Source organism: Toxorhynchites rutilus, chromosome 2 (genome assembly GCF_029784135.1).
Source record: "Toxorhynchites rutilus septentrionalis strain SRP chromosome 2, ASM2978413v1, whole genome shotgun sequence".
NCBI lineage: Eukaryota > Metazoa > Arthropoda > Insecta > Diptera > Culicidae > Toxorhynchites > Toxorhynchites rutilus.
The window spans coordinates 201,347,094-201,371,723 of NC_073745.1; the positions used below are offsets into that span (position 1 = coordinate 201,347,094).

The 24,630-nt window shown below is 40.3% G+C and overlaps 3 protein-coding genes across 5 annotated transcripts; all 3 read left to right on the forward strand.

Moving 5' to 3' along the window:
* The first annotated feature begins 4,648 nt into the window (after positions 1-4,648).
* On the forward strand, positions 4,649-9,922 carry LOC129766602 (uncharacterized). Its single transcript, XM_055767181.1, has one exon. It carries the CDS (start codon positions 4,649-4,651, stop codon positions 9,920-9,922), a length of 5,274 nt encoding a protein of 1,757 aa, XP_055623156.1.
* A 2,877-nt stretch (positions 9,923-12,799) lies between these two features.
* Positions 12,800-13,982, forward strand: LOC129770978 (uncharacterized). Of its 2 annotated transcripts, none has more exons than XM_055774197.1 (3): positions 12,800-12,995; positions 13,096-13,251; positions 13,312-13,982. In XM_055774197.1, exons 1-3 carry the CDS (start codon positions 12,923-12,925, stop codon positions 13,839-13,841), a joined length of 759 nt encoding a protein of 252 aa, XP_055630172.1. In that variant the 5' UTR covers positions 12,800-12,922; the 3' UTR covers positions 13,842-13,982. The 2 variants fall into 2 exon arrangements, with proteins under 2 accessions (XP_055630172.1, XP_055630173.1); XM_055774198.1 differs by having other exon boundaries at positions 13,327-13,982.
* A 5,596-nt stretch (positions 13,983-19,578) lies between these two features.
* Positions 19,579-20,668, forward strand: LOC129771345 (uncharacterized). Of its 2 annotated transcripts, none has more exons than XM_055774885.1 (3): positions 19,579-19,784; positions 19,884-20,030; positions 20,090-20,668. In XM_055774885.1, exons 1-3 carry the CDS (start codon positions 19,712-19,714, stop codon positions 20,584-20,586), a joined length of 717 nt encoding a protein of 238 aa, XP_055630860.1. In that variant the 5' UTR covers positions 19,579-19,711; the 3' UTR covers positions 20,587-20,668. The 2 variants fall into 2 exon arrangements, with proteins under 2 accessions (XP_055630860.1, XP_055630861.1); XM_055774886.1 differs by having other exon boundaries at positions 20,105-20,668.
* Positions 20,669-24,630: the final 3,962 nt, after the last annotated feature.

The following is a 24,630-nucleotide window of genomic DNA, read 5'->3' on the forward strand; positions in this document are numbered from 1 at the left end:
GTTATAGATATATAGCAGTTTTTTTCGTAAAGTATATAATTATCAACCATTCAAAAACCGTAAAAAATTTATGACATTCATTGTCGTAGTCATAGTATCACGAACCACAATACTTATAATGCATAGTTGTGGAAATGCCTAAAAAGGACAAGTGGAAGTTTGCTCAAGTAAGGTTCAGGCCTCTACAAAATTCATTCAAGAGCAAGAACTTCGATTCTATGGACAGCATAAAAAATACCTTGAACAGTTTTCGACGAGAAAGCGAACATGATCTGGTAGGATATAATGTTAAGGCTGTATGAAACATGACGAAATATTGTGAAACAAAACTGTGCCCATAAAATCGAATAAATGTATGTCTGCCTATAAAAATGATGCCTTTGTTCTCCTAAAAATTGGCACAAACTTACCGGACACCCCAAAATGAGCTAATAGTTGTCAACCCTGGTTGTAAGAAATGTTATTTGCTGTAGAGGCTGTAACACAAATGAGCTGGGCACATCTTTCATTGTGATGGGAAATATGCAGAAGCTTGTTTTGGGGTGGTGGCCAATCAATCAAAGTATGATCCCGATGATGACAAAAAACGAGCGTGAATTTGACCGCTTTCCAAAACATGTCATCAAGATCTCCATCGGAGATTTCAATGCTCTGATTGGTAAAAAGAACGAGCTTTGGGGGAGGTTTCTGATACACGCCAAATGGCACCACATACCAGGGATTAAGGGGGTAGTACACTATGGAAACTTGAAAAAATAGAAAAATATTTCTAGCTTAAAATTTTCTTTGGAATATCTATTTTACTATAATTTTTGCCCCCGGTTTGTTCGATGCTCCGTTCCAAAGTTACAAGCCAATTAGTGGACCTAAGTCTTTGCGTAAGGAGCGCGGGTCCAAAATTCAAAACGCGTTTTTCTCGAAACTACGTTTTGCAAACTGGTGGGAGTTCTACCTCCGGAACGGTTCATCCGATTTTGATGAAATATTTTTTCCCAGATTTTTCACTAAATTTCTTGTCATCGAATGTTAGATTTTTCTGATATTTTGAAAAATAAAATTTTGGTGAATGTTTTTGTTTTTGAGGCAAAAACGCATTTTTTTACAAAAAATTTCGCTATTTTGTCAAAAATCGATATTTTGAAAAAATCCTACGTACGATAACAGAAAATATATCCAAGATTACGTAAAAAAATCATTGGATGAAATCGGTCCACTAGCAAAACTGGTAGAACTCCCACAGGTACAGTACAATTGACACCAATATATTTTTTTGTTTGTTAAGTAATATATACCTAAAAAAATATGATATCAGATTAATCATAGTAATTTATTTTCTCGTTGAAAAAAATAGAGATATCACATACTTTTTATGATGTTCGTAGTGTTCTATCCCCTTAATATCAGAAACAATAAAATCTAGAATTCTATTTTAGACACTTTCATGTCAGAGAGCCACTCAAAACGGCAACTAATGAGCTTTATGGGATCATTCAAATATTCAAATATTACGTAACGTACTCAGGAAGGGAGGAGTGAATGCCTAGCGGAATCTGTCTTAAAAATAAATCCAAATCAGTCTTAACAGTTTTATGCATATGACCTTTTTTTTTGTGTTATGTTGGAAAAAGGGAGTAGAAAATAGTAGAAAATTTGCATCACGTAACATTTGAACGACTCCTAGTTGAAAAATTGACATATTGACTTGTCTCATGTCTGTGTATTCATGAATACGAATGTTTCATTTTTTTCTGTATTTATCACCATTCACAGAAAATCATCGGCAAATAACATTAATTAGTACATACATTGAAACCCGAATAAAAGTGTAAAAAATTGTCGATTCTCACTTCTGTTTCAACTTGCCCAGAAAAACATGGGTGAAACTGAAATGCCCAGAGAAAAAAAAAGATTTTCGGTTTAGTTTTCCAAATCACTAATCAAAATCACTTAGTTATCCCTATTAGATTATCTTACGTACAATTCTGAAGATATTTCTATTCAAAATCAGTGTTTCGGACCGGTTGAGTCAGTGCGCAAAAATGTTTGTTTTGATTACACGAAAGACGAAAAGTGAACAAAAGCACGGATTGCGTTGAGTAGGGATACCATCTGTCCTGATTCAGCAGGACATGTCCTGATTTTGAGATACTTTTCGAGGCGTCCTAATTCATTTTTCACATTCTAGCGTTTGTCCGGATTTTCATGAGAAATTCAATTTTGTTACACATTTATAGCAATTGAAATTTCATTCAGAGTTTTCGTTTCACCCGCCACGGTGTTGTTTTTATTGTTTTTGTTATTTTTTTTACGTAGGATTTCGAACGCTTATAACTCGAGCATTTCTTTATAGTTCGCATAGATGTTTACATCAATTGAACAACATTTTATTTTTCTTGAGATAAACAATCGTATAATTGTGAAATGTCAAGCATTATCCAGATGCATTATGTGTCTAGTTTTTATTGGTCCAAGTTGTGCTCCTCAAATGGTTCCGACCAAATGGAGTACTACGTCTCTTCGGTTATGTCATTCCCCACCCGTCTTTTTTGTCTCGATCAACTTGGAATTAATTTTGTCTAAACGAAAGTGTCATTTAACCGACGAATTGCGCAGGATATACCCCTGTTCCACAGAACGACCTCAGGATTATGAGGACTGCACTTCATATGTGATTCATACGTGTCGGCTAATAGCTGTATTTACATTCAGCCATTTTGTTCAGACAGAAGTTTGAAATTAACAATGATCCATTACAGGTAAATCTGATTAGGAAAAGCGTATCCAAACATTGAAACTCAAATCCAAACAAATTCACTAGAATATTCGATTGTCATCCACTTCCAAATCCATGCTGAACTATGGTGCAGAAATCAAATCCAGCCGCTAAGAAAATTTGGGCTGCAGAAGGAGCTCTTGCGTCTCAAACCCATGGCTTGTACTTCGGTACTATTGCGTTTGATGTTTGGGGATTATGAAACCGCCAAAAATCTCCAGTACTCGAAAAAAGACAGTAACCATCATCTCTGGACTATTTTTATTTGAATGCTGCAAACAGTCTAATCTCTGTGGCATTTATAGAAAAATACCTGCAAGGGATGATATAAGCATTTTAGACATTACCGTTTGACCAGTTTCTTATCAATTTATGAATGCTTTTATCAAAGATACGTTTTGGTCTGCATTCATTCAGCCAAAGAAAGCTCACGGAACGAATCATGGACGAAAAGGGCTTCCCCGCGAAGCTGACCAGACTGATTAAGGCTACGATGGATAGAATACGAGGTCTAATCAAGAAGTATTGCGAATTCTGAAATTCCACGTGTCTGGAAATAGCCCTAGGCTACAGCCCTGACTTGGAAGGAAGCTGTCTTCTCTTGCATGAGTTCGAAAATAATCAGGAGAATGTAAACAAGAGCAATTATTTCGGAGGCAATCACTATCTACATCGTGAGAAGAGGCTACGTCACTCCACTCGACGAAGAGCGAATCATCTTTAGGAAGAGAATAAGCCATCATCATTGAAGTGTGTGGTTGGACCCGTTTCTCCCGATCGGATGGAATCCTAAATACCGGCTGCAATTAATTATTGTTTTTAATGTTATGTTATGTATTATGTTAATGTAAATAGAGTGTTTAATGTATATCCGATGTAGACTGTAATGTTGTGAAAGAAACCGTGTTTGGTGTTGTCATATGTTGGACTATTAGTACGGTTAGCCCTTCAAAAGGAAGGCTACCAATATAAGTGGTTAAAAAAAAAAAAAAAAAATTAAATTTTACACGGTTATACCCCGACATTGGTCCTTCGAGCCGGATCTTATTACTTTGGATTCGCGCTCGATGTCGGCGAGCTTAATCTCGGTTAAAAAATTGCTAAAAGGAACTATAGTTGGTTGGACAATAAGACCATTCTTTGTGTTGATAATTTGCTGCCATTGTTCCGATATCGTAAATACTGCCACGACGTCTCCATTGAAGTTTATAAGGAATTTATGCTGTACACTGATTTCGAGCATTTGAAGTGATCGAGCTCTCCCGCTAAGACGACCGAAAGGAGATACAAGCATTTAAATGGTTACATCTGGTTGCTAATAATTGAGCATTGGAGAAGGAAAAGTGACGAAGAGGAGGCGCCGTGTATATTTTCCCAGGTTAGTGCATAGAGCATATGTCTGCCGAAGCTAGATTATACGGAAATATACACAATTTGATGAAATAAAAATTCTCTTCGATTCATTTATTGTTCCTTCCCTGGTTTTGGCACTCCCGGCCAAAAATGCATTACTGAGAAAACTGTGCATTCGAAGAACGTCAACTGAGATTATTGCATTTTATACGTGGTGGACGCTGTTGTTTCTCTAGGTGAGTTGCCACAGTATATGCCCAGCCGAAGGCTTTCTTGTGGATACTACAGCCAGTGTTATTATCCTCCCCCCTCGCCTATTACCACCTGCATCGATTGATTAAGGATCCATTGAACTGAGACTTGGTACTAGTAGCTTCTCGGTGCGTGTTGAAACTGTAATTCTGAAGTCATAGGGCGAATTCGATAACTGGTCAGGTTAGTTAGAACAGTATATGTTCACCGAAGCAAGAGGATTTGTGGAAAACTACACCTTTTCTTTCGTCATTCTGGTTCACTGCAACGATGCCTCCCACCGCGACGTCCACCAAGAAGACCCCTTCGCTAAAGATGTTGATGGCGAAGTTGAAAGACATACAGTCAACATTCAACGACATCTGGCGCTATGTGCAGGAGTTTCAAGTGGATGCCACTGCGTCGCAAGTAGAAGTGCGCTTGGAGAATATTGATGAGTTATGGCAAACTTTTCGAAGTACAGTCACCGAAATAATATCCCATGATGATTTCGAAGAAGAAGACGATGTTTACGAAAAGGATAGATTAGAGTTCAATAATCGTTATTACCAGGCCAAAGCTTTTCTGATGGATGAACTCAAGAAAAGAAAGGAGCCGGCGCAGCAGGATCAATCCCTGAGGGGTGACTCATCTGTACTTTCTACGGTCGACCATGTTCGGTTACCCCAGATTAAGCTGCAATCTTTCAGTGGAGACATAGATGAATGGTTAAGTTTTCGGGACCTTTTTACCTCACTTATACATTGGAAAGGAGACTTACCAGAGGTAGAGAAGTTTCACTATTTAAAGGGATGTCTCCAAGGTGAACCGAAGACTCTGATTGATCCACTACCCATAACAAAAGACAATTACTTGGTAGCTTGGGAGATGTTGATGAGTCGCTACAACAATAGCAAGCAGCTGAAGAAACGTCAAGTACAATCACTGTTTATGTTGCCCACGCTCTCCAGAGAATCGCTATCTGATCTTCATAGTCTTCTGGAGGGTTTTGAGAGGACTGTCTCGACCTTAGATCAGATTGTGAAACCGATGGAATACAAGGATCTTCTCCTAATAAATATTTTAACATCACGCCTTGATCTGACTACGCGAAGAGCTTGGGAGGAGTTTTCATCATCGTTAGAGCAAGATACGTTGAAAGAATTGACCGAGTTTCTCCATCGACGAATAAGAGTTCTGGAATCCTTGCCATCATTGCCATACAAGGGTACCCATCAACAGTCTGTCCTACCAAAACCGAGATTATCGACAGTAAATGCTAGTTTCGGTAGTTTTCAAGCAACTAAAGGGCGCTGTGTCGCATGTTCGGCGGATCACTTATTATACCAATGCGGTGAATTCCAAGCGATGTCAGTTGCAGATAGGGATTCCTTATTACTCAAACACGGTTTATGCAGGAACTGCTTCCGACGGGGACACCAAGCTAAGGAATGCATCTCCAGTTTTTCTTGTCGGAATTGTAGCGGGCGCCATCATACATTGGTATGTTTTAAACCGGAAGAGGATGCTAGTCCAAGGGTAATACCGGCATCCACCGCATCTACTTCCAAGGATTCAAGGGAAAGTCCAACTCCGGTATGCAGTAAGACAGTGAGCAATCTCCAAGTATCGGGTGCAGCTTTGCGTTATACATCTCAAGTTCTTCTCGCCACTGCGGTGGTCATTGTAGAGGATGACTTTGGTAATCGCTATCCTGCACGTGCTCTACTAGATTCAGGGTCAGAAAGCAATTTTATTACCGAACGGTTGAGTCAGCATCTGAAGGTATATCGAGAGAAAGTGGATATTGCTATCGTTGGAATTGGACAGGTATCGTCAAGGGTCCAACAAAGAATAAGGGCAGTGGTACGCTCACGTGTGGCGAGCTACGCACGAAGCATGAAATTTCTCGTACTTCCGAAGGTAACAGCTAATTTGCCAACTAGAAACGTGAACACCGATGGTTGGAAATTTCCCGAAGGAATAGAGCTAGCGGACCCTACATTCTGTGTCTCTCAGGAAGTAGATATGGTTCTTGGTATTGAGTCGTTCTTTGAATTCTTCGAAACCGGAAGAAAGATTTCACTCGGAGGAGAAATGCCTTTCCTGAAAGACTCAGTATTTGGATGGGTTGTGTGTGGAGGACAATCAATGACGGATCAATCGACAAAAATGAGTTGCAACGTATCCGCTTCCGAGAAATTGGAGGATTTGATAACAAAATTTTGGTCCTGTGAGGAGGTCAACCCAGTCAACCTTTATTCGCCAGAGGAGACTCAATGTGAATCGCATTTCATGCATTTTGTAAATCGTGAATCCAGCGGACGTTACACTGTAGCTCTACCAATGAAGGAGGACGTTGTGCGAAGATTGGGCAAATCAAGGGACATCGCATTAAGGCGTCTACTGTCAACCGAAAGGAGACTTGCAAGGGACGTAAATTTAAGGGAACAGTACGTGCTGTTCATGGAGGAATATATGCAGCTAGGTCACATGCAAAAGATTACTGAAGCCGATCAAGACTTAACCGAACGATGCTATCTACCACACCATCCAGTAGTCAAGGAGACTAGTACCACAACAAAAATTCGAGTAGTATTTGATGCGTCATGCAAAACATCCTCGGGAGTAGCTCTAAACGATGGATTATTGGTGGGACCGGTTATTCAGGATGACTTACGTTCGATAGTTCTTCGCTGTAGAATCAAGCAAATTATGCTCGTTGCTGATGTCGAGAAGATGTTTCGACAGATTCTAGTTCGATACGAGGACCGGCACTATCAGTCCATACTTTGGCGCCCTTCACCAAATCAGGAAGTTGATACCTTCGAACTTAATACAGTCACTTACGGAACAAAGCCAGCACCGTTTTTAGCAACTCGAACGCTCAAACTACTGGCAATGGATGAGAGAGAATCCCTCCCCCTAGCAGCCAAAGCAGTGGAAGAAGATATATATATGGACGACGTGATAACGGGTGCAAATACAAAGGAGGAGGCGTTGGAGCTTCAGATCCAGTTGAACGAGATGTTGAAAAGGGGAGGATTCAGGCTTCGAAAATGGGCTTCAAATTGCCCTGAAGCTCTACACGGAATTTCTGGAGAAAGTCTGGCAATTCGTGACTATTTTGGAATCAATATCAGCCCTGATTCGATGGTGAAGACCTTAGGGTTGAATTGGTCGCCCCAAAGGGATGAATTCATGGTATCGTTCAATATTTCCCCACTGGACAAAACTAAACCTATCACCAAACGACAAGTGTTATCCATCATAGCTACGCTGTTCGATCCACTAGGTCTGATTGGAGCGGTCATAACAACAGCAAAGGTATTTATGCAGCAAATATGGACATTGCGCTGCAATAATAATCACAGTTTTGATTGGGATCAGCCACTACCTTCAATGGTGGGTGAGAGCTGGCGCAAATTTTATGAGCAGCTTCACAGTATGAACAACATAAGGATAGATCGCTGTGTCATTATTCCAGGAGCAGTTTCGGTACAGCTCCACTGTTTCTCAGATGCTTCAGAGAAGGCCTATGGTGGCTGCATATATGTGCGTAGCGAGAATTCCGAAGGGAAGATAATTGTGCGATTGTTGACGTCGAAATCAAAGGTTTCTCCACTAAAAACGCAATCTATACCTCGGTTGGAACTTTGTGGAGCTCTACTAACCGCCCAATTATTCGAGAAGGCCATGCGAGCTACTCATTCGAATGTACCGACATATTTTTGGACTGACTCAACATGTGTGCTACGGTGGATCCAATCAGTTCCCACGACTTGGACCACGTATGTTGCCAATAGAGTAGCCAAGATCCAGAATATCACAGAAGGATTTGAATGGAGGCATGTTTCCGGAATTCAGAATCCAGCAGATATGATATCGAGAGGAATCTTCCCAAACGACATCCAGCAAAATGAAATTTGGTGGTATGGACCTCATTGGTTAGCTGAAACATCGATCAAATGGCCTTCTATAGGTTTTACCCAACATGATGAAGCGGAAGATGAACGACGACATTTGGTAATCGCGGCTCCTACAACAACTTCACCCACGGCTGAATTCAACGAGTTGTATTTAGAAAAATTTTCATCGTACTCGAATTTACTTCGGCGCACAGTTGTTTGGTTGCGTCTAATGGAGTATCTGATAAAATCTCCGGATAAAAGAACTGGGTTTATCACAACTGATGAGCTTCATCGCGCTGAACGAATATTAGTACGTTGTGTGCAAAAGGAATGTTTCGTTGAAGAATGGAAGGCATTATTGAAGAATGATTCGGTACCCCGAAATTCTCCGCTCCGGTGGTTCAACCCATATGTATCCAAGGATCAAGTTTTGAGAGTTGGTGGACGGTTGCGGAATGCTGCCGGGTGCGATGATACTAAACATCCAATGGTGTTACCAGCCCGTCATCGCTTCACGCGAATGCTATTGAAACATTATCATGTACGTCTGTTCCACGCAGGGCCACAACTTTTATTGAACACTGTTAGACTTCGTTTCTGGCCGCTAGGTGGACGGAGTACTGCCAAACAAATTGTGCATCAATGTATCAAATGTTTTCGTTCGAAACCATCACTAATACAGCAATTTATGGGTGATTTACCAGCCGCTCGTGTAACCATATCCAGACCATTTTCAAAAACCGGTATTGATTATTTTGGACCAGTTTACATAAGACCCGGACCTCGTCGTACAGCAGTCAAGGCTTACGTTTCGTTATTTGTATGCATGTGCACTAAGGCGGTACATTTGGAACTAGTGAGTGATTTATCTACAGATCGATTCATACAAGCCTTACGAAGATTTATGGCGCGAAGAGGAAAGTGCACCGATATATACTCGGACAACGGCACAAATTTCGTTGGAGCTAGGAACAAGCTTCGAGAGTTCATGCGGCTACTTCGGGATAAACAGCATAGTGACAAGATATCAAGAATGTGTGCAGATGAAGGCGTTCAGTGGCACTTCAATCCCCCTAGTGCCCCACACTTTGGAGGACTTTGGGAGGCAGCTGTACGATCAGCGAAACATCACCTATTGAGAGTGATTGGAGAAAATCCAGTGTCGATAGAAGACATGACGACTTTGCTGGCACAAGTAGAAGCTTGTCTTAACTCCAGACCAATAACTCCTATTTCGAATGATCCGTGTGATTTGCAACCGCTAACTCCTGCGCATTTCCTAATTGGTTCTTCACTGCAAGATTTACCAGAACCGGATTTATTGGCGATCCCAAGCAATCGGCTGCACCATTGGCAACTTATTCAACAAAGGTTACAACATTTCTGGAAGAGATGGCAAGGAGAGTATTTATGTCAACTGCAAGGACGTTCGAAACGCTGGAAACCACCGATACCCATTCAAACTGGCAAACTGGTCATCATCAAGGAAGATAATCTGCCTCCATTGCGCTGGAAGATGGGAAGAATCGAGGAGATTCACCCGGGAAGCGATGGAATAGTGCGTGTAGTAACGTTGAAAACAGCTACAGGTTCGCTTCGAAGACCCATCGAAAAGATTTGTTTTTTGCCAGAATTAAATGAAGAAAATTATTGAGAATTATCCAATTTCGAGCATACTATCATCTACCTATCCGTTCCCGCTCCCATATGGTCGAAGAGGATATTTATGTCTTTTCAGAAATCCACGCTATTTCTGGGTGGGTGAGGATGTCTGGAAATAGCCCTAGGCTACAGCCCTGACTTGGAAGGAAGCTGTCTTCTCTTGCATGAGTTCGAAAATAATCAGGAGAATGTAAACAAGAGCAATTATTTCGGAGGCAATCACTATCTACATCGTGAGAAGAGGCTACGTCACTCCACTCGACGAAGAGCGAATCATCTTTAGGAAGAGAATAAGCCATCATCATTGAAGTGTGTGGTTGGACCCGTTTCTCCCGATCGGATGGAATCCTAAATACCGGCTGCAATTAATTATTGTTTTTAATGTTATGTTATGTATTATGTTAATGTAAATAGAGTGTTTAATGTATATCCGATGTAGACTGTAATGTTGTGAAAGAAACCGTGTTTGGTGTTGTCATATGTTGGACTATTAGTACGGTTAGCCCTTCAAAAGGAAGGCTACCAATATAAGTGGTTAAAAAAAAAAAAAAAATTAAATTTTACACGGTTATACCCCGACACCACGGGTTACGTATATTTGATTTTTTTTTGTAGCGCTATGATGGTACTCATGTATCTCACGGATGCCGAAAGGTTCCACAATTTTGAATGTTCGATTAATTTCTGACAGCTTGCACGTGAACTTTGGCTGCTTTGGTCTTCGATTTTTTCCTATTCTAACTCAGCAGCTTCCATTGGAATGACTGTGTTCCTTAGCAATATTAATGCTGACCATATGTTATTTGAAGCATTATTTAACAATGTTCATAAAATGAAATATATAAACCCATCTCAGTTCTTCATTCGACCGTTTTGACTCCATTTTTTTACCGCAGTAGGGTAAGTGGGAGCACTTTGGACCCCCAAATCGCCTTATATTTCCAAACCAATACGGTCTAAATAAAAAAAGACACATTGTACACTGAGCTACACCTGTTTTCTCTCAATCAATAATGTTTATTCATCATATCAAGCTTCAAACTACCAAATATATAATAAAATTGAAGAGATGGACATTAAAATTTGATATGGGGTGATTTGGACAGTTTGTGGAATAATTTGGTCATGTGTGTGTTTCATCGAAAAAAAAACATACTTTTTTTGTAAAGTAATTCAGGATAATATTACAATCAGTAACAGCGTTCTGAGATCGATAGCAGGTGTCTTGTCCAGAAGCCAGACCAGAAAAATTGCATTGAGATCAGTTCGAGTTCTGCACGATTCTTTTCACTGTTGTTCGAGCATTTCCAAACAAACAAAGAAAATCCGTCCTTAATGGCCTGCGTTGCTCTTCCAGTGTTCCTTTTTCAACGTTGTTTGTCCATCCTTTTTTGTAATTCCGCGGCATCTGGCATCAATTAGACCAAAGAAAAGTCTCACACCTGTCTGACCAATTCCCCCCCAGAAACGTGTCCATGTCACCCCACACAACATGCAAAGACTTGAATGCAATTTATTTAATTTATTGTTTCGCTGCATAAAAGGGATCCTCTTCTGTCGGCGAACAGAACATCACTGCACAATACACGAAATTTTTCTTTAATCGGCGGAAAAACCTTAAAACCACGATCGTAAACTTACTTTGCTTACAATCAAAGTGCTTGCTTTAGAAACGACCCGTAAAATTTTACCAAAGTTTATTTACGTTAGGTACATACGGTTCAACAATGTGAAATAAAAAAAATCCAAGTTTAGCCGTACTTTATCCGTCCTGTCATTCGAAATATAAACAAGGCATTTCATTTTTCGTAGTAATCTCAAATGAAACAGTAAATACCACGTTTTCTAGTAATAAATAGTGTCATTAGAGAATAAGAAGAAGATGATGAAGAAAAAGAAGAAGAAGAAAAAGAGGATAAACGCGAAAGAATAGTCTGAAGAGATAAAAACTAAACCGAGAAAGATTAATCTGCTAATCAGAGATCACTAAAAACAATCCACGAATAAATAAAAATATTACTAGGAATGCATACACATAAAACAGCTGAATTGCGGGAACATTGTGGATGTATCAAGCATCACAGAGGCTGGCCGGTATAAAAAACAGATGTCGAATCACAACCAGTGAATAGTTAAGTATTACACAGACGGTGAATAGATTCATGCCGTAGCTTCTATTAAAAATTCTGGGAAAAACTGAAGAAGTTTTGAAGACCAACTTGAAAAAACAATAATTTTGGGGCATTCGTATGACGAGCAAAATTTTTTTGAATAGTCTACCTTTTTCAACAAATATGATGGAGGGAGACGAAGATGAAATGTTTAATTTCCTGTTTTTTGGCACTTCGTCTCATTTTTATCGTTCCTAAATTTCGTGATTGATAACCATTCTCATGCCTTACGATCAGCATTACCTTATCGATTAACTGAAATGCAACCAGCGCTTTTACCAAATACTTGCCAATTTGTCGTCAGCAAAGTAATCTATTGTACTTCTCGTTTCCACCGATTCTAAAATGACCAAAGAACAGATAAAATTTGATGAGCCTATAAAAATCCACTCTATTCACCACCTCCCAAAAATCATCAGCGTAGAACACTATCACATTGACGACGTCACAGGTGACGAAACACCGATCGTCAGAGAAACATGAATGTATAAGAAACTGGCGAAATAAATTCTGACACTGTAGGCTGCAGAAAATAACCATAGATCTCACCAAATTGGCCATGCGAAATTGGGCTGTACACAAACGGGAACGACAGAAGCAATAATAATTTACATTGCATGAATACCAAATAGTTTTTGCGCTATCTTTGGTATATAAGCAACTGATCCCGATTTTAGGATTATCAGTAGTCGGTGGAAACTTAGCCAAGCATTAAGTTTAGCTCCTGATCATTGAACCGGGGTTTCATTGAGAGACCAAGTGGAATCAATAAAAAAATTTAAAAATATCATCTTTTGGATAAACTGAAAAAAATAGTGAAGATGCATAAATTCGTGGCTCTATTTGTTATCCTGTGCGGGATCAGCGCTGGATTCTCAACCCCAGTTCGAAAAGGTGTGTGATCTTATGAAAAGGACTTCGATTAAATATATAGTTTTCGTGTTCGAGTTCGAGTGATTACTAATCTGTACTATCAATGTGTTTCAATCACTAGCTATCGTATATCAGCGACAGACATTGCCGTATATGGCCCGTCAGCAGACTATGTATGGATTCCATTATCAAAACCAACAGAGGCAAAACGATCATCGTTCCACTGGAGTTTCTGCCTTTGCTGTCGGGAACATGGCTCCCGGATCATATCTAAAGAGTAAGTTATCACATATCCCAAGCAAGACTTGGCCAATGAACGTTTACAATTAATTAATAGATTGCAAAACTACAGATGCTGAAAGTGCGGAACTGCCAGCTCAAGATGACCAGGATGTGCATTCTTTTGCTGAAGCTCTGCCGGAGTCCGATGTTTTTCCAGCCGAAGACGAAACTTTGAGCGATGTACCAACCGATAGTGATCAGGAAGCTGACGAAACGAATGCTTATGAACCCGCCGCTGCTCCAGCTTTCTTACCTGCAGTTCCCGCCGTGATCCCGGTGGCAGTATCGGAAAACGAGAAGAAGGTTTTCGTTCAGACTGAATCCGACGAAGACGAAGAAGAGGTTCAAGTCAGTCGTCGCGGCACCAAAGTTCCAGCTCTCCCAAATAGTTATTTCCCAATCAATTTTGGAAGCACCAATGGAGGAGCCATTGCTGTCGCCAACTCGTACAGCACCGGAAAGGGAGGATCAGCCACGAGTACTTCTAACGCTTACGGAAGCCCAGCAGCCGCTGAACTGAGAAGAGTTCCAGTTCTAGTCCAGCTGAGACGAAAACCCGCCAAGCTTCGCGCCAGGAAACATTAGGAAACATATAAAACAGGGAAAACATCCCATGCTATCAAGTGATACTCAACTTTGCCGTAGGTTTATGAAGTGAAAATCTTAACGTTTCAATTCTGCAATTTAGCAAGCATTCACTATTTATTATAAACCAAAATGACTTGTCGTAAAACCATCTCAAATATAATGAATTTAAAATCGACAGTTAAGTATCATTTATTTTTAGTACGAATTTGTTTTGTCCGTTTTTAGTTTGAAATCACTGAATGAAACAGAATGAATCAACACAAACATGAAAATATTTCCCTTCTCCTAGCTCAAACTTCTTCCATCTCCCAAGCAACCTTCGGAGTTCTATTTCAATTCCACTCAAAAAAAAAAAGATAAAAACCACATTTGGTTCAATTCTCCAGTTGCATTGAATAACAAATCCCTCATAAATGGTTTGAGTCCCAAATTAACAGTACCCAATACGAGTATACAAATTTGCCACGGTCGTGGATACTATGATAATTATCGAGTACATTTGAGTACATTATTACTTCTTCACAAAGAAACTAAACTTACGACTTTAGAACAACAACAAAACTACCTTCAAAATCATTGATGGGGTTAATTCGTTCCTTTCCGGTGGCCTTTGATTCTTTGAAGAAGTGGTCCTACATTTCTGCACATTTTTCTGTTTTCTAATAAAACTCAACTGACTCGGAAAGCTTATCCCAGGACAGATACTATACTCTATTTCAACCACAGCCAAGCACCGTGTCCCGAAGCAGGGTACTCAAGTGTTCTATGTTTCGTAATCCAGTACATATTCGGAAAATGTTTTTCAAAAAAAAAATGAAAACGGGCCATTGCACAAGATTTTAATCTAATGACGGCTTTCTCGTGAAGGCGTGACTATAATTGTCATTAGATGAGATTTAAAGTCGTTTCCTCTCTTGTTATCGACTCATATAAAAATCAGGTGTTCTGGCCTCCGAGAGCTGCGGTTAGCCGCAAGCAACTTGTTGACATGTGCTCACTCCTTCCTGAGCCACGATTAATCTTGGGAGACTTCAACTCTCACGGAACTACCTGGGGGGAACAGTACGACGACAATCGTTCATTGTTGATATATGACCTTTGTAACAGCTTCAATATGACCGTTTTGAATACTGGGGAAACAACACGTGTACCTAAACCTCCTGCTAACCCAAGTGCTCTTGACCTCTCGCTTTGCGCGAATTCACTATCGTTAGATTCCGATTGGAATGTAATCCAGAACCCCAACGGTAGTGACCACTTGCCAATCAATCGCTCTTCATCGCTCTTCATCGAATGAAAGCGAAGAATATTCACATCGATGGATTTTTGATTTTACACGGAAGGTTTGTCCCGATTCCGCTCCCGTGCGAAAAACTGATCGAGATATACCACAAGGTAGGTACGATCTCTTGCTCTCCTTTCTTGTAACAATACGGCTCCAGGAACGGATAGAATGAAGTTCAACTTGTTGAAAAACCTCTCTGATGTGGCGAAACATTGCTTGTTGAATTTATTCAATCGGTTTCTGGAGCATAATATTGTTTCAGATGATTGGAGACAAGTGCGAATCATAGCTATTCAAAAACCCGCTTCCGCGTGCTTTTGGGTTGAACGAATGGCTTACTCTCAGATACACAACATGGGTTCCGCAGGGGCAAGGAGACGAATGATTGTCTTGCGTTGCTTTCTTCAGAAATCCAAATGGCTTACGCCGAAAAAAAAACAAATGGCTCCAGTATTCTTGGACATCAAAGAGGCCTTTGATTCTGTTTCAATAGAGGTTTTGTCAGACAAATTACACTTTTGACAATTGACAATTGCCTTACACAAAATTGCAGCTTAAGACAACTTGCAGTAGTGTCTGTCGTAGGATCAAAAGAATCCAACCTGCAAGAACCCTTACAAGATACTTTGAACAATTTTTCAACCTGGGCCATTGGGCTAGGGATCGAATCTCCACGGAGAAAACAGAGATGGTGGTTTTTTCTAGGAGGCGTAGACCAGCAAAACCAAAGCTTCAACTTTTGAGTAAACCGATCACTCATGCTATGTCATTCAAGTATCTTGGGGTCTGGTTCGACTCCAAATGTACTTGGGAGGCCCATATTAGGTATCTGAGTAAAAAATGTCAACAAAGAATCAACTTTCTCCGTACAATTACCGGCACTTGGTGGGGAGCCCATCCCGAAGATCTTATAATGTTGTATCGATATCAGTGATGAAGTATGATCATTTCTGTTTTCAATCAGTTGCCAAAACACACCTCATTAAACTCGGGCGAATCCAGTATCTTTGTCTCCGTATTGCGTTGGGATGTATGCCCTCAACGCATACCATGAGTCTCGAGGTTTTGGCAGGCGTACTCCCACTAAAAGATCGCTTCAATTTACTATATCTTCGGTTCCTCATCCGGTGTAAGGTTATGAATCCAGTGGTGATTGGGAATTTTGAACAGTTCATCGAGCTAAGTTTTCATTCTGACTTCATGAGTTCATATCATGAATTCATCTCCATGCAGGTTGATCCTTCTTCGTATATTCCCAACCGTGTTTGTTTTCCTGACTACATCAATTCCTCTGTACATTTTGATCTGTTCATGAAGGAGAAAATCCATGGAATTCCAGATTATCATTCAATGCAAAGTATGGGCGTATCAATTGTGATAATATGTATTTCACTGATGGGTCCTTTATGAATAAGTCCACAGGATTTGGAGTGTTCAACGAATAGCACCTCCCACAGTCTTCAGAATCCTTGCTCAGTGTATGTTGCTGAATTGGCAGCAATACCCTGGGCGCTGGACAGCGTCGCCTCACGACCTGTTGAACACTATTACATTGTAACGGATAGTCTTAGCTCTGTCGAAGCTATCCGTTCAGTGAGGCCGGAAAAGCACTCGCCGTACTTCCTTGAGAGAATACGAGAAATTTTGAGTGCTTTAACTAGACGCTGTTATGTCATTACCTTTGTCTGGGTCCCTTCACATTGCTCAATTCCGGGTAATGAGAGGGCTGACTCATTAGCAAAGGTAGGTGCAATTGAAGGCGAAATTTATCAGCGTCAAATCGCCTTCAATGAATTTTATTCTTTAGTTCGTAAAAATACCATTGTTAACTGGCAACGCAAATGGAACGAAGATGAATTGGGCCGGTGGCTCCACTCAATTATCCCTAAGGTTAGCCTCAAACCATGGTTCAAAAGTCTGGACTTGAGTAGGGACTTTCTTCGCACCTTCTCCCGACTCATGTCCAATCACTGTTTGTTAAACGCGCTACTCTTTCGTTTTGATCTCGCCGACAGCAATATCTGTGCCTGTGGCCAAGGTTACCACGACATCGAACACGTTGTTTGGTCGTGCGAGGAGTATCATGTTGCCAGATCAAATTTAGAGAACTCTCCAGAGGAAGGCAGCCCAATGTGCCGGTGAGAGATGTGTTTGCTCGGTTAGACCTTGATTACATGTCCCAAATATATGTCTTCCTAAAAGTTATCGAACTTCGTGTGTGATTGTCCTTATATCCTTATATTCTCTTTTTCCTTTTCCTTCGCGAGAAATCAAATCCCTTCTTATTAACAATAGAATAAGGTGAAATGTAAAAACATATTAGATATAAGATAGGCCTAAGAATTGAGTGTAATGAATGTGAGTGTGAATGTGAGAGTGAACATTGTCAACATATCCTCTTATCCCTTCCTTTTCCTGAAGAAAATATGTCACCCTTCTAAACTCGAGTAGACCGCGAGTAATCGGTTTTCTACACCATTAACATTAGAATTAAGGAAAAATGTTTATAAATACTTGTAACAATACAGTCAGGAGTTTGGCTCATTTAAACTTATGTAACTGAGCCTGTATATTATTAAATTTATTAAATAAACGATTTAATAAAAAAAAATCTGTTTTAAGTCAAATATGCGCCGTTTTGTTCGATGACTTGTTCCCAACGAGATGCCAACTTCATAATACCCCTGTTATAGAAGCTCGCTTCCTTATTGGCAAAAAACTCGGATAGCCAATTTTCACAGGCCACTTTTGTGGCTAACTTCTGACTACCTAGCTCGTTCGCCATGGACAAAAACAGGTGGTAGTCACTTGGTGCAAGGTCCGGACTATACGGCGGATGCAAAAGAACCTCCCATCCGAGCTCCCGGAGCTTCTGGCGCGTCACCAAAGAAGTGTGTGGCCTGGCGTTGTCCTGATGGAAGACAATGCGGCCTCTGTTTATCAAAGATGGCCTCTTCTTCATGAGTGCTACCTTCAAGCGGGCCAGTTGTTGGCAGTACAGGTCCGAATTGAGCGTTTGGCCATAGGGAAGCAGCTCATAATAGATTATTCCTTGACAATCCCACCAAACACACAGCAGAACCTTCCTGGCCGTTAATGAGGGCTTGGCCACCGTCTGAGCCGTTTCAGTGGGCTTCGACCACGACCGTTTGCGCTTCACGTTGTCGTAAGTGACCCACTTTTCATCGCCAATCACCATCCGCTTCAGAAACGGGTCGATTTTGTTACGATTCAGCAGCGATTCACATGCGTCGATACGGTCAAAGATGTTTTTTTGCGTCAACGTGTGTGGCACCCATACATCGAGCTTCTTTGTGAATCCAAGCTTCTTCAAATGGTTAATAACGGTTTGATGACTTATCCCCAGCTCTTGGCCGATGCTACGGCTGCTACTATGCCGGTTTTTCTCGGCTAATTCAGCGATTTTGTCGCAAATTTCGACGACAGGCCTTCCGGAGCGTGGCGCATCTTCGACGACCTCTACACCAGAACGAAAACGTTGAAACCATCGTTGTGCGGTGGAAATGGAAACTGTATCGGGTCCATAAACTGCACAAATTTTATTGGCAGCTTGAGATGCATTTTTGCCTTTGTCATAGTAGTACTGTAAAATATGTCGGATTTTCTCTTTATTTTGCTCCATATTTGCGACACTATAACTCACGAACGACTTAACCAAACAAAACACTGTCAAGGACTATATTATAGCGCGCAAAAATACATTTCCAACAAGCTATAGTATGACTCGATACAATGAATACAACTAGAACTACGCGCTTACAACGACACCTCGCGGAAATACTGCAGGACTTTTTTGACAGCCTAATATATACAGGGTTTTCCAACTTTAAATTCCGAAAGTAAATTGAAATAAAACACACTTAGAATTCGAATTTCGATGAAACTTTTATTTCAAATTAAAGTTTGGTTTATGCCATGGATTAGCATTAATTTTTGAGTTTTTTTTAAAGATTTTTCCATATCAAAATAATACGTTGAATATTAATATTAAAAACAAGTTTCTGGCAATCATTTACTCATTCACTTTCTTTGCCACTCCCTTCATCGGTCAAGCGATCCATTTCTTCCGCCAATTCTTAGATGATTTATGTGTACATTACACTTGCCGAAACGGTGAATACTACTACTTTTCAAATATCGAAACCGAACCAAATATCGAATATTATCACAGCTTTCAATAGTGTTAAAATGATCGATCGTCAAAAGAACATGAATCTGTAAGAAACCGATCAAATAAATCTTGAAACTATAGGCTACAGAGAATAACCATAGATCACATCGAATTGTCCATGCGGAATTAGGCTATACAAAAAGGGAACAACAGAAACGATAATAATTTACATTGTATGAATACTAAATAGTCTTTACGCAATCTTTAGTATAAAAGCCACTGATCCTTATGTTAGAATTATCAGTAGTCGGTGGAAACTTATCTAAGCATTACAGAAGTTTAGCTCCTGATTATTGAACAAGGGTTTCAACTGGAGTTGAAATTGAAATCAGTGGAAAACATTAAAATTTTGAAGAATTCTATATTTGGAGAAAATTTTAAAAAGTGAAGATGTATAAGTTCGTGGCTCTATTTGTTGTCCTCTGCGGGATTAGCGTTGGATTTTCAACCCCAGTTCGAAAAGGTGTGTGATCTTATGAAAAGAACTTCAACTAAATACATTTTTCTTGTGATAATCACGAGAGATCACTTATTTATTATATCCATGTGTTTTATTCGCTAGCTGCCTATTACCGTCAGGCGTTACCACATAATGCCCGTCAGCAGACTGTGTATGGATTCCATTCTCAAAATAAACAGAGGCTCATCGATCAGCGTTCCACTGGAGTTTCTGCTTTCGCTGCAATTGCTCCTGGAACAAATCTGAAGGGTAAGTTATTACATCTCCCAAGCAAGACTTAGTCAACGAACGTTCGAATTAATTGACAGATTGCGAAAATACAGATTCTGAAAGTGCCGAACTGCCAGCCCAAGATGAGCAGGATGTGAATTCTGTTGTTGAAGCTCTCCCGGAGGCTGATTTTGTCCCAGTGGAAGACGAAACTCTGAACGATGCACCAATCGATAGCGATCAGGAAGCTGATGGAACGATTGCAAATGAACCCGCCGCAGTTCCAGCGTTGGCAGTACCGGATATGAAGAAGAAAGTTTCCGTTCAGATTGAATCCGATGAAGACGAAGAAGAGGTCCAGGTCAGTCGTGCCGGCGGAAAAGTTCCAGCTCTTCCAAATAGTTATTTCCCAATCAATTTTGGAAGCACCAATGGAGGAGCCATTGCTGTTGCAAACGCATACAGCACTGGAAAGGGAGGATCTGCCATCAGTACTGCTAATGCATACGGAAGACCAGCAGCAGCTGCGCTGAGGAGAATTTCGCCAGTCCAGCTGAGACGAAAACCCGCAAAGCTTCGCGCCAGAAAATATTAGAAAACATGTAAAAGATGAAGAACATTCCATGCTATCAAGTGATACTCAAGTTTTCCGCAGGTTTATAAAGTAAAAAAAAAACTCAAACCGATCAGCGTTTTAATTTTGCAATTTAAAAATCGTTCACTTTTTATCATAGTCCAAAGTGACTTACCGCAAAATCATTTCAAATAAAGGGTGGAACGATCAAGATTTGATCGAAGAAATATGAGTGTAGTTTGGTGCAGTTTTTTTATTTGAAAAAAATATTTTAGTAGGTCTATCAATATCATACAGAGAAAAATATTGATTCGAGCTTCCGCCTTGCCAAATCCGAACAGCCGTGCCTGCCGCTTAACACTTGCCTTAATGTTTTGTTCTGCATTAAAAAAAGTTATATGATTGATAAGGTAATCGAAGCATTTTTTTTAGAAGGCTAGGTATGATTGAAGGAAAATTTGGTCCATTGAATTGACTTTTGTAGTTTTTTATCGCCATTTGAAATTAGCTATTTTTTCAATGCATGCGTCATCTCTCTATAGGGCCCCAGAAGTGTTGGGAAAGTTGTGATCATTGGACACCATTACACGTTAATATATGCATACCATGCCATCTCCTTCTTTCAATTACAACAGGATGCACACCTCGTTTGATGAGGAGGCGATCTGGCGTAGTGGTAACATCCATGCCTCCTAAAGGTCACGAGTTCAATTCTCACTCCCGACATACTTCCAAAAATGGAAGTAAAAGTGACGAACCAGCCAAATGAGTTGAAAATCACTATAATACAGATAAAAAAAAACTCGTTCGATGGGGAAATTTTCACTCACCGGAATCGGTACCAGTGCTGGTCAAGAACCACCCTCCGATGAAGGATACCCCGGGTGCCAACATTTTTTCTTCTGTATTTTTCCCGTATCCAGGGGTGTCTTGGGAGGGTGATTGTTCAAAAGACAAATCGTTGACCGTATTTGGTGGAACGCAAGACGGAACACAGTCTCGTCAGCCTGCGTAAGAGGTGTACGTGGCGGAACCACTACACACGGCACGCCTTTTATGTATTCTGGAGTGGCAAGCTCTACAATACGCGAGACCTCTGTACGTGTCGGAAGAAATTTCCTTGACGAAAATCCCCCGACATGATGACCTGATAATGTTTGACGCTAACCGCTTCCATGTCCTTCCATGACTTCCATGTGAACACCGATATCTCCTTGCCAAAGACCTCATTGACTGTCTTGAATTATCCTTAACGTCATCAAGGCCCTGCTCAACATTTTCGATAACATTGGCTTGACCGCGATAAGTCCATGTAACTCCTCTTTCTTCGGTACCTAGTATACCACTTTTCGCATGTTTTCATGTTAACAACTGGTCCATAACAATTGTAAACCATAGAGACGGCTTCGCTCGTCGTATCTCCCAAATAAAAGTAATAACGTTTGCATTAAAAATGGACTGTTTTCGGATGGTGATAAAAAAAACTAAGACAGATAAATAAATTGTTGGAGTAGATCTTACGCTTCAGGTTTGCCCAGGAATACTCGATGGGACGCAGCTGGGGGACGTTGGGCGGGGTCGCCGACTTGGGTACCACATCGATATTCAGCCGCTCCATCTCCTCTAACGATCGTTTCGAGTAGTGGGCCGCCACCAGATCTGACCAGAACACCGCGTCTTGGCCCTTATGGTATTATTATGGTCGAAATGTAGTACAAGAACCTATCGAGTTTTGTTTGTAGTTAGACAAAAACCTATTTTAATACAAAATGGCAAATGCGTACGATACGATATGTTCTGATGAATAATTGCAAATATAAATCTATATAGAAGGTGCATTCGCATATGAAGTAAAATTCTATACGCTCGCGTATAGTGTAACATGAGCAAAGCTGAGCTCTTTTGTTATTAACAAGTTCTTCCGCATAGTAACTCGATGTTGATAATTCTTTAATATTTTCCTTCGTTGATCGTATTGTTTTCACATATTCATGTTGGAGAGCCTTAACCCTTCTTTTCGTTGACCGAGGCATTTTGATTGAATGTAATACTTTTTTTTTGTTTTTGAAAGCATAGGCAGCCGTGGCAGTGTTCCGAGCTCTGCAATACAGTTTTCTTAACCAATATTAAAATTGCTAAAACTTACATTATATACTCATTAAACTTAAAAATAATAATTGTATTGATATCAACACAATTTTATTCTATTGATTTTCATGACATGAAATGCTATGACTCAGTAATAACATTTTATTGGTTGGTTTTTATCGTTGTTTCGATGATGTTGTCTGGCATCAGTGTCGAAAAAATAACGATGCTTTCACCAATACAAACAAAACCATTGCCGAAAATTGAAAAATGAAAATTTAACTTTCAGTGCACTAGCCCGAGTCTTCCGACGTTTTTCACTATACAGTGCGACAGCAGATGTACCTCAAAGCGCTCAAAGTTTTGATTTTTTGATCCTCGAAAGGAAATTTAGAACATCGAAACATTTTTTTCGATACCAAATGATTTAAAAATGTATGAAACGTGGAGATATGGTGTCATCTCGAAAAAAAAGTTTTGGTCGAAAATCAACCTTTTGGGACTTGGGCCTGAGGGACAATGAAGGTATGGAAAAAAAAATATCGAATTTAAGGAAACGTGTACATTTTGTTTATTGGCCCAAAAAATGACCTGTGCAAAAATTCAGCTCAACCGGACATTATTTAAGGGTGCCTTAAAGCACTCAAAATTTTCCTCAGAGCTGATACAACAATACCGAGGTCTACCGAAATTCGACGCTTCGAGACTCCCTGCGCACCTTTGTCCCATAAGCAATTTTTGAGCTAATCGAATTTTCGAAAAAAGCTCTCGAACTTTTTCACAAAAACGAATACGATGTTGTAGATGCCGGAGCGGGCGCATCCTGCGTCCACAAAGTGCCGCACTATGTCCGTTTTCGACGCGGCAGGGTACTATTCTTTAAACGCGCACCCTTCTGAACGGTGTAGCTTCTCTGTTTGTGCCATCACGGTTAGAGTTCAACTGATGGAGCTGTCAATTTTTTTCTGCTGACTCTTGGGTTACTATGATTGATTCTGCATGAATAGTTTCGTCAGTGCGTGTGAAGGTAAACCCATGAAAAATCGGCAACTTTTATCCATTTTTTTAATTTCAAACGTTATCGAATAATAATTTGTTAGTTATTTTCTTGTCAAACTAGACCGCATACGTGTGTTCGGCCGGCTTGCGGTTCGACAGCTTCCCTATCTAGTCACTCTAAGGCTACTAAGGCTAACCCGTGATTCAGACAATACGATACGCCTCCATTGTATCATGTCAGGTGGACTTAGTGCTACCTGAGGGGTTGCTTGCCCTCAGAGGTTCAAATAAAATCCGTAGTTCAGTAATTGAGATGATATTCCTCCACTGAGTTAGAGCCGTTTGAGACATACTCGCGGTATGAGTATTACTTGTATTGATTCCAGCACATGGGCTTAGAGTTCGGCCTTTTTTCCGTGCGCAAAAGGATGAGGTGGTGAAGTTCCTTTTCAGTACGAGGTCAGACACTCAGGAGATGAGCTGAGATGAGACACTCAGGAGATGAGATAATAGAAGTTACGACCACTCTGATGGTTGATCTTGTAAAAGTTGAAACATTGACACGTTGAGCCCCTCGACAGGAAAGATGATCACTGAGATACTTACTGTTGCAAAGTAAGAACGTTAAAAAATATGGTTTGTTTTTGGATATGTTTCAAAATGTGACTACTTTTTAGTCGAATTTCTGATTTTTCTTTTATACAATAAATATCTTATGAAGCTGGGACCGACACCGATAGTGTACAAGCGCTCTTAATGCGGGTTGAATGGAAAGCACATCAAAAGAATTCGGGGCTCAACGTGTTAATTGGTGGCCGCCTCCGGACTTTCAGGAAGGTGTGTTCTGTAATGGTTTTACTTTTTGGAAGCACAGCAGTTGCAGAGTATTAATATTCTAGCATATTGTAATATTGCTATCAAACAACGTACTGCCATATTCATAATTCGCGTATGTTCTCTGATTTCGAACTACAATGG